The 11558-nt window shown below is 30.0% G+C and overlaps 1 protein-coding gene across 1 annotated transcript in view; it reads left to right on the plus strand.

Annotated features, from left to right (window-relative positions):
* LOC106678791 (titin) overlaps nucleotides 1–11558 on the plus strand; it is a gene marked incomplete in the record, with an annotated part of 234754 nt that overhangs the window by 108658 nt on the left and 114538 nt on the right. The window contains 2 exon segments of the mRNA XM_067049221.1: nucleotides 601–764; nucleotides 4028–4157. Of these exon segments, the coding sequence (XP_066905322.1) occupies nucleotides 601–764; nucleotides 4028–4157 (294 nt within the window).

Here is an 11558-nt window from a genome sequence, read left to right on the forward strand (position 1 = left end):
AAATATTCTTAAAATATTATGTGCTGTATCACTTAATCATGTATAAATAAATTGATCTTGACTTCATTTCTTCCTTATACATTTAACTAAATTATTTAATATGCTATCCAGAATTTATTATTTATTAACTTAATGAAGAAATAAATAAGTTCCTAAAGTAAACATTAGTTCAAAACCACTAAACAGTAGCAATTGTTCAACATTATAATGGAAGATTGAAGAAACAAGAGAAACAGTATGCACTGACTTTTTCGATGCCACAAAGTGGCATTTTAATTGGAATTGTAATGAACTTTGATTACTTTATAATGGAAAAAAAATCTTTTCAATTAATTTTTTTTTTTTTATCAAAATAATAATTTATTGCAATTTTCTAATTAATATGAGGGTTTAAAATTGAGGCTATTCAGGAAATAAATATACTGTTCTGACATAATCTATACTGTTGGGTTTATATATTAAATTAAATTTTTGATTAACCATTTTAATTAATTATACACACTTTTTATTGCTTATAGGGTAACTTTTTTTTTTGTATACTCGGTATTAATAGCATAATAATATTATACTGCTTATTAATTTAATTTTTTTTTTATATAGCGCCTGATACAAATGAAATAGCACCAACCCTTGTACAAATGAGGGATGTTGTTGTTCAAGAAGGAAGTTCAGCTCAATTCAGGACTCAAATCGCTGGCAAACCAACTCCAACCATACAGTGGTATAGGGAAGGTGATCTGATTCCACAGTCTCCCGACTTCCAGGTAGGATCTGATTTATTTTGTTTTATAATATATTTACTTAAGAAGATATGTTAGGGTTGTAAATCAGTCTTGCAAATGAGCACATTGGTAATTATGCCTAATCTTTAAAGATTTAATACAGTAAAACGCGTTGTACAAATCAGTTGTGGGATACACCCTTTTAAGTTACACTGTATATTAAATATTTTTTGTAATTATCCATTGCAACTGATCCTGTTCATTTTAATCCACAATCGGGGCCGTTGTCACAAAGAAATTCAAAATTTGTTTTTATGATTGGAGTCATGCACCTGATCTAGTATGAGCCATTATCTCTCTCTGCATGATTCAATTTTCACAAGAGCTGATAAAATTGAAATATCACATACCATTTTTGGAAAAATCAAAATATTTTAATACAGGTGGAAAATTCTGTCAATATTGTTGGAAATTTCAGCTTTTCTCTCTCACTCAACAAATTTGATGCCTATTACTTTTTTTTTCGATTTTCATTTCATTTTTTAATATTTTCTTTATTAAAAACAACAGGATTCAGTTTTTCTTTGATTACTTTTTTCTTTACATTTTGTGGTCAACCAAAAAAAATAATAATAAAGCTATTGTCTTTATTCTAAAAACCTAACCTGTATCATTTTTCTTGTTTTGTAGACTAATTTTTTTATTTTCTTAGAAAACAGATTGTAACTTTTTGTGTGTCTTTTTTATTTCTTTTTTTATAAATTTTAAATCATGAACTAAATGACATATTGTACAAATGAAATGCCTAGTTGTGAGACTATAGGTATGCCCACTAGTTGGTTTATGATCTATAGCTCGTTAAATGATCTTAAACTCCTTGTCAATGCTTTAAGCCCCTTATAGTCTCAATATTATGAGCTTAGCTGACATAAGAAACTCGAAGGTTTGATGCCGATACCACCAATCCCTCTTTACATACATCCTTTCAGTGATGCCCCTACAAACCCAACTCTACTAAATCAGTTTTAACACAATCCTCCTATCTACGTTTTGGTTTATCCCTCGGACATTTACCGGTAGGTTCAGTGTTTATAAACATTTTAGGGATCCACTCGTTACTAATCCCTACAACCTTACATGCCCATCTTAAACGGTGCAATGAATAACTTGAATTATATTTAGTGGGGTAGGTCTCTTAATTCAGTGTTGTGTAGTCTTCTAAATTCTCACATTTATTCATCCTTTTTCGGTCCAAATATTTTACGTAATACTTTATTTTCGAAAAACTTAAGGTGCTTTTCATCCATTAGTGTAAGAGGCCACATCTCGCATCCATAAAGAACAGTGGAGAAGGATAATAGTTTTGTAAATTCTAATTTTTAAGTTTATTTATTCAGAAACCATGAAATTTTTGTAACAAAATCAAAGTGGATTTTATCGGAAATTCTTGGTAAAAAATAATGATGACTAATTCATCCACGCTTTACTGGAAAATGTATATTTTAAGTAGCAGTAATCATGAGATGAGGATATTCTTGGGGATAAAAACTGTTATTTTGTACATTTGATTCACTATAATCCCATTTCATTTAAGTCAATGCTATAACACTCTTTTTTTATATTCAAAATCTGTTTAATAAATTCAGGGGTCATATCACTTTCTCAGTTCAGCAGTTTAACATCACTATATTGTTATTCTGAGATATGCATTTAATCTTAGCAATAGGAGTATGATCTATACAGTAAAACACAGAATCATAGTAAAACATATGTCATAAAATCTAAGAAATATTTCAAGATATTTGAGTTGTAGATAGTTGACCGTAGATTACTGATTGGAGAAGATGGTCGGGGGGTGCGGTCAGCAAAGAAAAAACATAAATAAACAAAAAAATATAAATTTATGTTGTTTCTTTGCTGACCGCACCCCCCGACCATCTTCTCCAATCAATTCAAGATATTTGATATTAGACAGTTTTAAACTGTATATATCTTACTCTCATTACTAAGATTATATGTATATCTCAAAATAACCACTTTTTGAGGTGTTACACTGTTGAAATGGAACAGCGATATGTTGATTTAATAATTATGTATTAGTGTATCAACATATCACATGTCATTAGGCCATATATCCTAAAAAATGGAGAAAGATTTAGGTAATGACTGTTATTTGTTGTTGTTTCATCCCTGAAATTAAGAAGTTTTTTAGCCATCATAAGTTAAAAAATTGAATCCTTGTCAAATAGTAGTACATACAATACATTTTTTTACAGGGAAAAGATGATATTACAAACCATCATTATGGAGAATAATTAATAATGATTAGAGACAGAATAGTAGATCATTGTTAAAAACCGATGGGGGAAAAAAACTTTCTCTTTCCCATAAAAAATATTTTTAACATTATGAAGTACCCATAATTGAAATATCTCCTTAGGCTGTTAAAAATTAGTCTGCGGTAAGTATAAATTATTTATAGGGAAAGAGAAATACAATGAACTCCTGAAATTTAAACTGACAATATCATTTTTCGTATTTACTTTCTACTTATATCTCAGTCCACTCATCGATTTTTATTTATTTGAATATCTTTATTTAGTCAACTGATTTAAATCACAATTTTATTTATACAGTACCTATCTGGAGGTCATTAAAGCCTAGTACTTTGGAACGAGAGTCCCAGAAGCACTTTGTCAGGAGTTTTATTAGTAAGACTCCCATTTAAAGCAGTTAATATTTATTTCTTGCCAATCCCAATTGATCAGATCCTTCCATTTTGTTCGTATAGGGTGGCAATCGCTTAAAAGCTGTATGAGGTAAAAAAATAGGGCCAGTTAACATTCCAAATCTCTATTTGCAACTTCGAGATACCAGTCATGCAGTTCCAAAATGTATATTATTTATTCTCAGATCATTCACATTACAATTTTCTACCAGCCATTAAACATTGAACCTTACTAGGAAATATTTTTTCTGTCATGTCTCTAATTCTTCACAATTTTATTTATTTTAGATGTACTAAATCCCAAGTTTTTTATAAATTTAACTTTTTTGGAATTGTACTTTTACGTCACCTGTTCTTTTATTAATTGTATTATGTTGCATCTTCGTTTAATATGAGACCTCAAGTGACCACTAGAATTGCTTGTCATACTTATTTTTAAATGTTTGTTGTATCAATTAATATTTGGTTAGTCTATTCTGTTATTATTTTATTTACTTTGCCAAAATTACACTCTATCATTTCTTAGAATAATTATAAACTATAAAAATAATAGATAACATGCGTTCTTTTTAAACAGATGATTCATGAGGGTAAGAATGTGGTCCTCCTAATTGCTACGACTTATGAAGAAGATTCAGGCACTTTCACTTGTCGTGCAACCAACTCAGCAGGACAAGCAGAAACATCTGCACGTCTTATTGTTAAAAGTAAGCCCTGAACAACTTGGCATACCTTATCATTTAATGAAGGAATCTGAAATATGTCAAGAAACAGAAAAAAAAAAAAGAAAAGAAAAAAAAAGTTGTAGTTTGGCGCTTTTGCCGGTATTAAAGCTTTTTTAATTTTAAATTTCCAAATATTTAAATGCCATGGAAAAATTATTTGATTAATTTTACGTTGTACAGCCTATACTAATAAGAGATATTTATTTTGATACAAAATTAGTAGTTATGATTTAGGAAATATTTATTTAAGAAAGACTTTACCATTTCACATAAATAGTTACCATATTGAGTCCTAGTCAACTCATCAATCAAAACTAAATATAACATGAAAGCTTATTGCTTAGTGCCTAGTTAATTGAAGGTGATACAGAAAAACTGTGTGCTAGCTATATTGCTATTTACTTAATTATAATCACAATATGTATTATATATATATACAAATAAATAACAAGTATTTAAGTTGCTATGTAATTGAACGGAAAGTCTATTTAATAAAATTGTATTTTCATGCATCTATTTTCCTTTTGTCTTTCTTCGTCCATTACCCAAGTGTATTGTACTTCTTTCATCTTTTACTTCCTTTTTACAGTTGTACAAATGTAATTATTATGTTTTGATGAATGGAGCGGAGTGTAAATACATATCAAATTCAGGGAGGCTATTTAACAAAATCAGCTAGCTTTGAAGGCTGATCAGTAAAGTAAATTTTATTTAATCTCACAGTATTAAATTAATTGATCAATGCTAAGAGGTCTTATTTAAAAATAAAAAGTGTTAAAAAATAAAATATATGCACTAATTTCCCAACTATTTATGGTTTAAATACCATTTTGAAGATTTTAAATGTTTGGTACTTTTAATTCTTCACTACAGGCCATTTAAATACCAATTAGTATTTAATTTGTAGAAATTTCTTAATAGCCCTAGAGTAGGGTGAATTTTTTCAATGGATAATATTTTTGTTATGGCTTTATTGATTGAAAATGGGAGAAAAAATACTGTGAGAATGAAGGCCGAGAACTGTGAAAGAAAATGTTTTGCTACATAGTAGGACACCAGTAACAAATTTTTAATTTAATAGAACATGAATAAAAAATCAGTTATTATTCCAACTGATTTTGTAACTAGTATCTTGCTTTATTAGAATATATGTAGAAGTAATCAAGTTGTTAAATAATCAACTAAGCTGTAAGAAATAACATAAATAGGAAAGAAATTTGAGAAATATTATAAATCATTATCTGAAACAATAGCTCCTCTTTCTGAGAGAATGTATTGTAAAATGGTTGCTTGCATGTGTGGCTGCTAGGATTCTATTTATTCCCACCTCAAAGCCTATATCTCCTGCTGTGACTAAATTTGGAGCTTGCCCCCTCTGTGCTGTTTTTACCTGATCTCTCCTTCCAACTTCTACCTAATTATTTATTCCAACTCATTTATGTTGTTTTCTCTTGAAAAATCTTTAATTTAATAAACTTAATATTTGTTCAAATATTCAAGGGCAATAAAACACATTTTCCAAATTATCAGCATAATTAATTTATTTGATACGAGCCTCTCATAAGATCTCTTTTACCTAATATGTAATCTCATTTCTTATGTCTAGTTCCAATATTTTAATTATGTTATATAGTTAGAAATACCCTTGAAACTTAACATTTGATTATAGAAAAATGTTGTCTGAATGTTGAATCAGCGTTTAAATCCGTCCCGATATCAATAAATCCAGTGGTTTACTGTTTGGCTGCCTTGTCAACTATCTCTCGTGACTCATGCATTTCTCAGGCCCTACTCGTATGAGTCAGGTTGGCTTTTGTCCAGAGGCCCAGTGAATCACTGAGCCTGGCTGTCGAGAGCTAGTTCAAGGCTTATAGAATCTTTAAATAAACTTTTGTTTCAAAGGAGTGGTGAGGGGGGTGGGTGGTAGGATTTAGAAAAAGACACTAAATAATAATTTGATTTATTAGAACACATTTACATACTTACTACAATTTAATAAAATAAGACATGCACCAAGAAAGAAGAAAATAGGACGAGGTCATAAGATTAGCCAACTATTATCCATGAAAGGACACAGTCAGATGATGGGCAAATATGGCATGAATGATGTCATCCACTTTCTTGTGTCCTTGTCCTCTTCTCCTTGTGTTCTTCTGACTCATGCTCTACTTTATATTGTTCCTCTAGTTTTCTTTTATTGGTAAAAAAGTAAACTTGCTTATTTTTTTTTTTATAAAAGGTAATTTAGAAAGCACATAGTTTTACTGTATTGCTCAACAAATATTTCTTCTTCTTAAATTAATTCTAAAGAGCTTAATGTGGTTAAATGATTAATTTCATGAGAAAAAAATAATACATTGAGCGATAACTTTATTGTATTCTTAATTTATTCAGTATCATTGACAATGATTATATGAGTTTATCTAAGTTTTTTTTTCTGTTATTGAATTGTTAACATTTAAATATAAGTTTATTTTATACTTAAGTGATATAATTCATTGTTTAGTCATAAGCACAAAAATAATGTTGAATTTATAAAATTAACAAAATTCTTTTAAATTCCAACTCGTAACTATTCTAGGTTTTGGATATCTTATATTACATGAATGAACTACTCTAAGCATATCATTAAAAACTTTAAACCAACTATATCATGAATTTAAATTAATGATAATATATAATATATCTATTTAAACTAAACCTGTTGGTCTGTAAGGCAAGGCACAATATCCTAACTTGACACAGAGCACATGAAGTGATGAGTATCCACACAGGTTTATAGAAGTGAATATACTGAGCGGCAGGAGATCGCTGGGCTAGAAATATACTCTGAGTGGTGGGAGGGCGTCTCCCACCCACTGTCAGGCCCCCACTTACCCCTCTGAGCTGTCCACATCTTGACATCCATTCCCAACTAATGGACTAATATGTATCACTTTTGAAAATTGATTCTTCATAAATTAGATTTTTATTTTACTTTAATCTGTATGACCCTCATATCATACCTTTGTTATTTCACAATTGTTTTTAAGCCAAAAGGAAAGTATTTTTATAAAATTGCTCTCATTTGTAAGGCTGAAACTGATTTCCTCCCCCTCCCTTCCCCAAATTATTACTTCTGTAACATGTATCTACTTAAAATAAAATTTAATATCAGTAGACCTTATTGAAAAATATTTTAATCAACTTTATGCTTCAGGGTTTCTCATTTGTTTGTTAATGGATGGTTATTGGGCTCTGAGTGAGCAACATATGTCATTAAAATACAAAGAACTGTTTACTTTTTTTTAAATTATTACTACAAAGATGTTTTATTTAATAGCTGATCATTTATGGTTATTTCCCCCCAAAATAGGTAGTTACCCGTTTATTATTTAAATACAACTTTAAATCATCTTAAGATTCTCATTATAATACTAAAAGTAATTAAGTACTAAAAAGACTTAATTAAGACAAGATATGTATTGGGTATACCGCCAGCAGTTGTTACTTATATAACTCCCCATGAGCTCAACAAAATCAAATTTCACTAGATCAGACATAAAAATATTACCATTTGTGTATTTCTGCTCTTATTTTTCAATTCATAACTGATTTTGAGCCATTTTTTGTTTATCCAGGCCAACAACTTTACATGCTGGTTTTAATTTTTTCCATTTTATTACTTCATATGTAACATGCAGTTACATGTTATGAACCTAACAGAATTCTGCAGGGGACACATCTTTTTATGAACTTACTGTTCTACAAATAGCTTGATTTCCAAAATCCTTTAGATAGGTTTATTTCCTTTTATTCACTTTTTAACATTACACTGACCTTGAAAATACAGTATTGAAAAAAAAAATCTAGTCCATAAAATATTTTTTGAATTCATACAACTACACAATTTTAAATCACTGGGCCCACACTAAGTAAACATGGCCTAATTGGAATACATAAGGACATTAAATCCCAATAAACAATTACTCATGATGATCTAGTAACAGATTATGAAACTGTGACCAAGACATCACAAAAAGAACCAGCTGACAGCCTGGTTAGGAAGAGTTACCAATAATTGCATATGGCTCATCTTGTTTTCAGAGTTATACACTCTTCACCCTGATGACATATAATGTTTTGTTTTTTATAATTTATTTATTGTTATTTACAACTGTATAAAAATGTACAAAACAAGTAACTTTGCTGTTAGTGATAAAATGACATGATACAAATATGTGGAGAATCTACCCATTGATAGAACTACATTTACATTTCCAGAGAAGAAGATCTTGGGTCCATCTTCTTTTCAGAAAAGTGGGTTTGGGTGGTTGGGAATTTTATCTTGGAAGGATTGGTATCTGGTTCTGGCCAAATCGGTAACATACAGAACATTGAGTTCCTGATAGATGACTTGATGAAATAAGGAGCACTGAGGATTTTACAAAAGATTTTGGACTGTATTAGGATTGGATGCAGTAGGACTTTGATGGTTTAGTGGAGCCCCAATGCTCAACTCCGTATGCCTAGATAGGCCTTATTATTGTCATGTAGATCAGTCTTTTGTAACGGATTGGAAGTTTAGACCGTTTGTCTCATAAATGTTGTAATAGTCGGAATCGACGAGTAGTTTCCTATCCTTCAGTCTTGTATGAGGATCCATATCAGTTGTTTGTCCAGATGTACTCCTAAGTAACGGATCTGTTCGACAGGAATAAGTGGGTTATTATTAAAGGATAGTTTAGGGCAGGAGGTCATGGGTTTACGACAAAGGGTAAATGTGATTTTCTGGAATTTGTTTTAATCCTCCAGTTTTGGCACCATTCTTTAAGGGTGGTGATGTGGGATTTGAGAGTTTGGGATATAATGGAAGTTTCATTATTCACTGACAATAGACATGTGTCATCGGGATACGTGGTGAGGATATTGTTAGGATGGGTTGGGATGACATAATGTTTACTCATGAAGTACATTTTAGTGAAAGGATTTTTAACTACCAAATCATAGTTTAATTAAAAGAGATATTTTTTTAAAGTTCATTAATTATATGGTAATCATCCTGTCATGAGCAAATTATTTAAATGGTTTCTTCACAAAAAATCAGAGCATAGGTAAATGATCAGATTATTTTTCTGTTCTCTGACTTTTCTATTGTCTGACTAGGAGGTAGCCAGTGTATTTTGTTTGAGACATATATTTTAATTTTATATTTTATTGAGACATATTTTAATAACTGTTTGACAAAATTGTAACAACCGATAATTTTTATTGACTGATATATTTAATTTGTTTGAAATCGATAACAAAAATTCAGTTTTAATCTTCAACATATGTGGTTATTAACTTATTTAATAAAATTTCATCATTGCAATCCCTATATTTGTTTAAATAAATGGATGCTATGAAATGAAATGAAATAGCCTTTTATTTATGCAATAAATTAAAATCACTACAAAATACAATACAAACATTGAAAGAAGATAGAGAAAATATATAAATGTATATACATAATAGTTGCCAAAACATTAACTTCAATCAATGTTTTTTCCATCTTTCTGTATCCTTTCCTGCATAGGCCTTCGGGAGTAATAGTCAGCACTTCCCGAGGTGATCAGCCCTATTGGAAGACGAGTTCTTTCCATTTCTTCTTCCAGACATCCCTGTCCCTATCAGCCCTCCACCAGAGGGGTCCTGCTATCCTCTTGAACATATCACTCGATCTTTTCTTTTGACGTCCTCTTCTTCTTTGAAGGTCGTATGGAGTCCATTCTGTGGCAATTTTTATCAAAGGAGATGTCTATGAAAAAAAATCTTTATTAAATAATTGCTTATGGTCTATTGTATAACCTTAGTATATAAAGTAGTTCTATTTCTAATGATCAGATTGTTTATAAATAAATTTTATATTTCATCAGAAGATTGAGATTTAAAGAGATAGAGAAATCACTGAGATTTGAAGGAAGTTAGGGAAGAGTCATTATGGATAGAAATAGGTGAGGAATGCCAGTAGGTGGATGAACGGACAAAAAAGGACCACTATTTGCATTTTGATTAATTGAGACTGTCCAGTTTATAAGTTTAACACTGTTCAATAATTCTACTGTATGGTAGGTAATTATTGAACAATGCTAACATATTGTTCTATTTTCACAAGATATTAACCGTTTCAGATTGTATCCAGAATAAAGAATCAGTTCACCAATAGTGCTATAGTGTCCATTTTAAATCAAATGCTTCTTATAGCTACACGGATGATCTAATAAAAATATACCAGAGGACAAATTTGTATGTCTGCTTCTATAGTTTTATCAACTCCTACTGTTTTTTATCTTAAATAAGAAATGTATAGCTGGTGGACAGTCTAAACTTGGAATTTGCTAGTAATACCTAGTTTTTAATTTTTAGCAACTAAAACGTTAGTAATGATCCTGCAAAATACAGTTCAATATTTTTAAAATTGAAGGATGTATGCCACTTTAGAATCTTAAATAGAATTATATTTATGCCAATAATGCAAGTTGTTACTTTTTGTATAGTTCTTTCAAGGAAATAGATTGTATGAATTCAAAATATTGATTTATTTAACAAAACATAGAATGACAATAATAATAATAATATGAGAAGATTGTCTGGGATGTGGTCAGCTAATAAACAAAATGAAATTCAGGTCGAAACATCGGCAGAAACAAATAAGGTTTTGTTTATTTGTGTATATTTGCTGACTGCACTCCTGACCCTCTTCTACTCATATTAATCTGTGGTCAACTGATAACACCTCAATAATAATGATAAAGTATTGTATGATCTTTTATGAGATGGCTTATTTTATTTTGTGAATAAATTATGTAACATGTTGATGTTAACCAAGCAATATTGTTACATTTTAAAAACACCATAATAACATCAACAATTTCACTTGGTGTGTATCGAGCCATATCTTGATGATAGATTTTGAAAATCAGCAACTAACAGAAACTGAATGTCCTTACAAACAATATCCATCATCTTCAGGAAGAATGTAAGGTAGTTTCATAGAGATTAGTAAAATACTGTCCTCGTTGCATTGCTTTTACACAAAGCTCGGCAATGAGTTTCCATCGCGAGAAAGAATCCTCTGGATGGCAGAATGTGTAAATACTAGTGTAAAAGAACCCCACATATCAGTATCAAGTAACTACATTACTAAAAAAATGGTGAAACTTTAAAAGCTACAATAAATGAAATGTGATAAAATGTTTCTATTATGGAATTAAAAAAACATTTAGAATTCATATAGTCAGTTTCCATTTCATAATTGTAGTAAAATCTGGAACCACTTTTTTCCATTTTCAGAAAATATATTTACAGGCTTGGCAATATTTTTAATAGAAATAAGACAAAAAATTACAGAAAAATATATTC

This window comes from Halyomorpha halys, unplaced genomic scaffold (genome assembly GCF_000696795.3).
Source record: "Halyomorpha halys isolate HHAL.00 unplaced genomic scaffold, Hhal_1.1 Scaffold161.1, whole genome shotgun sequence".
Lineage (NCBI taxonomy): Eukaryota > Metazoa > Arthropoda > Insecta > Hemiptera > Pentatomidae > Halyomorpha > Halyomorpha halys.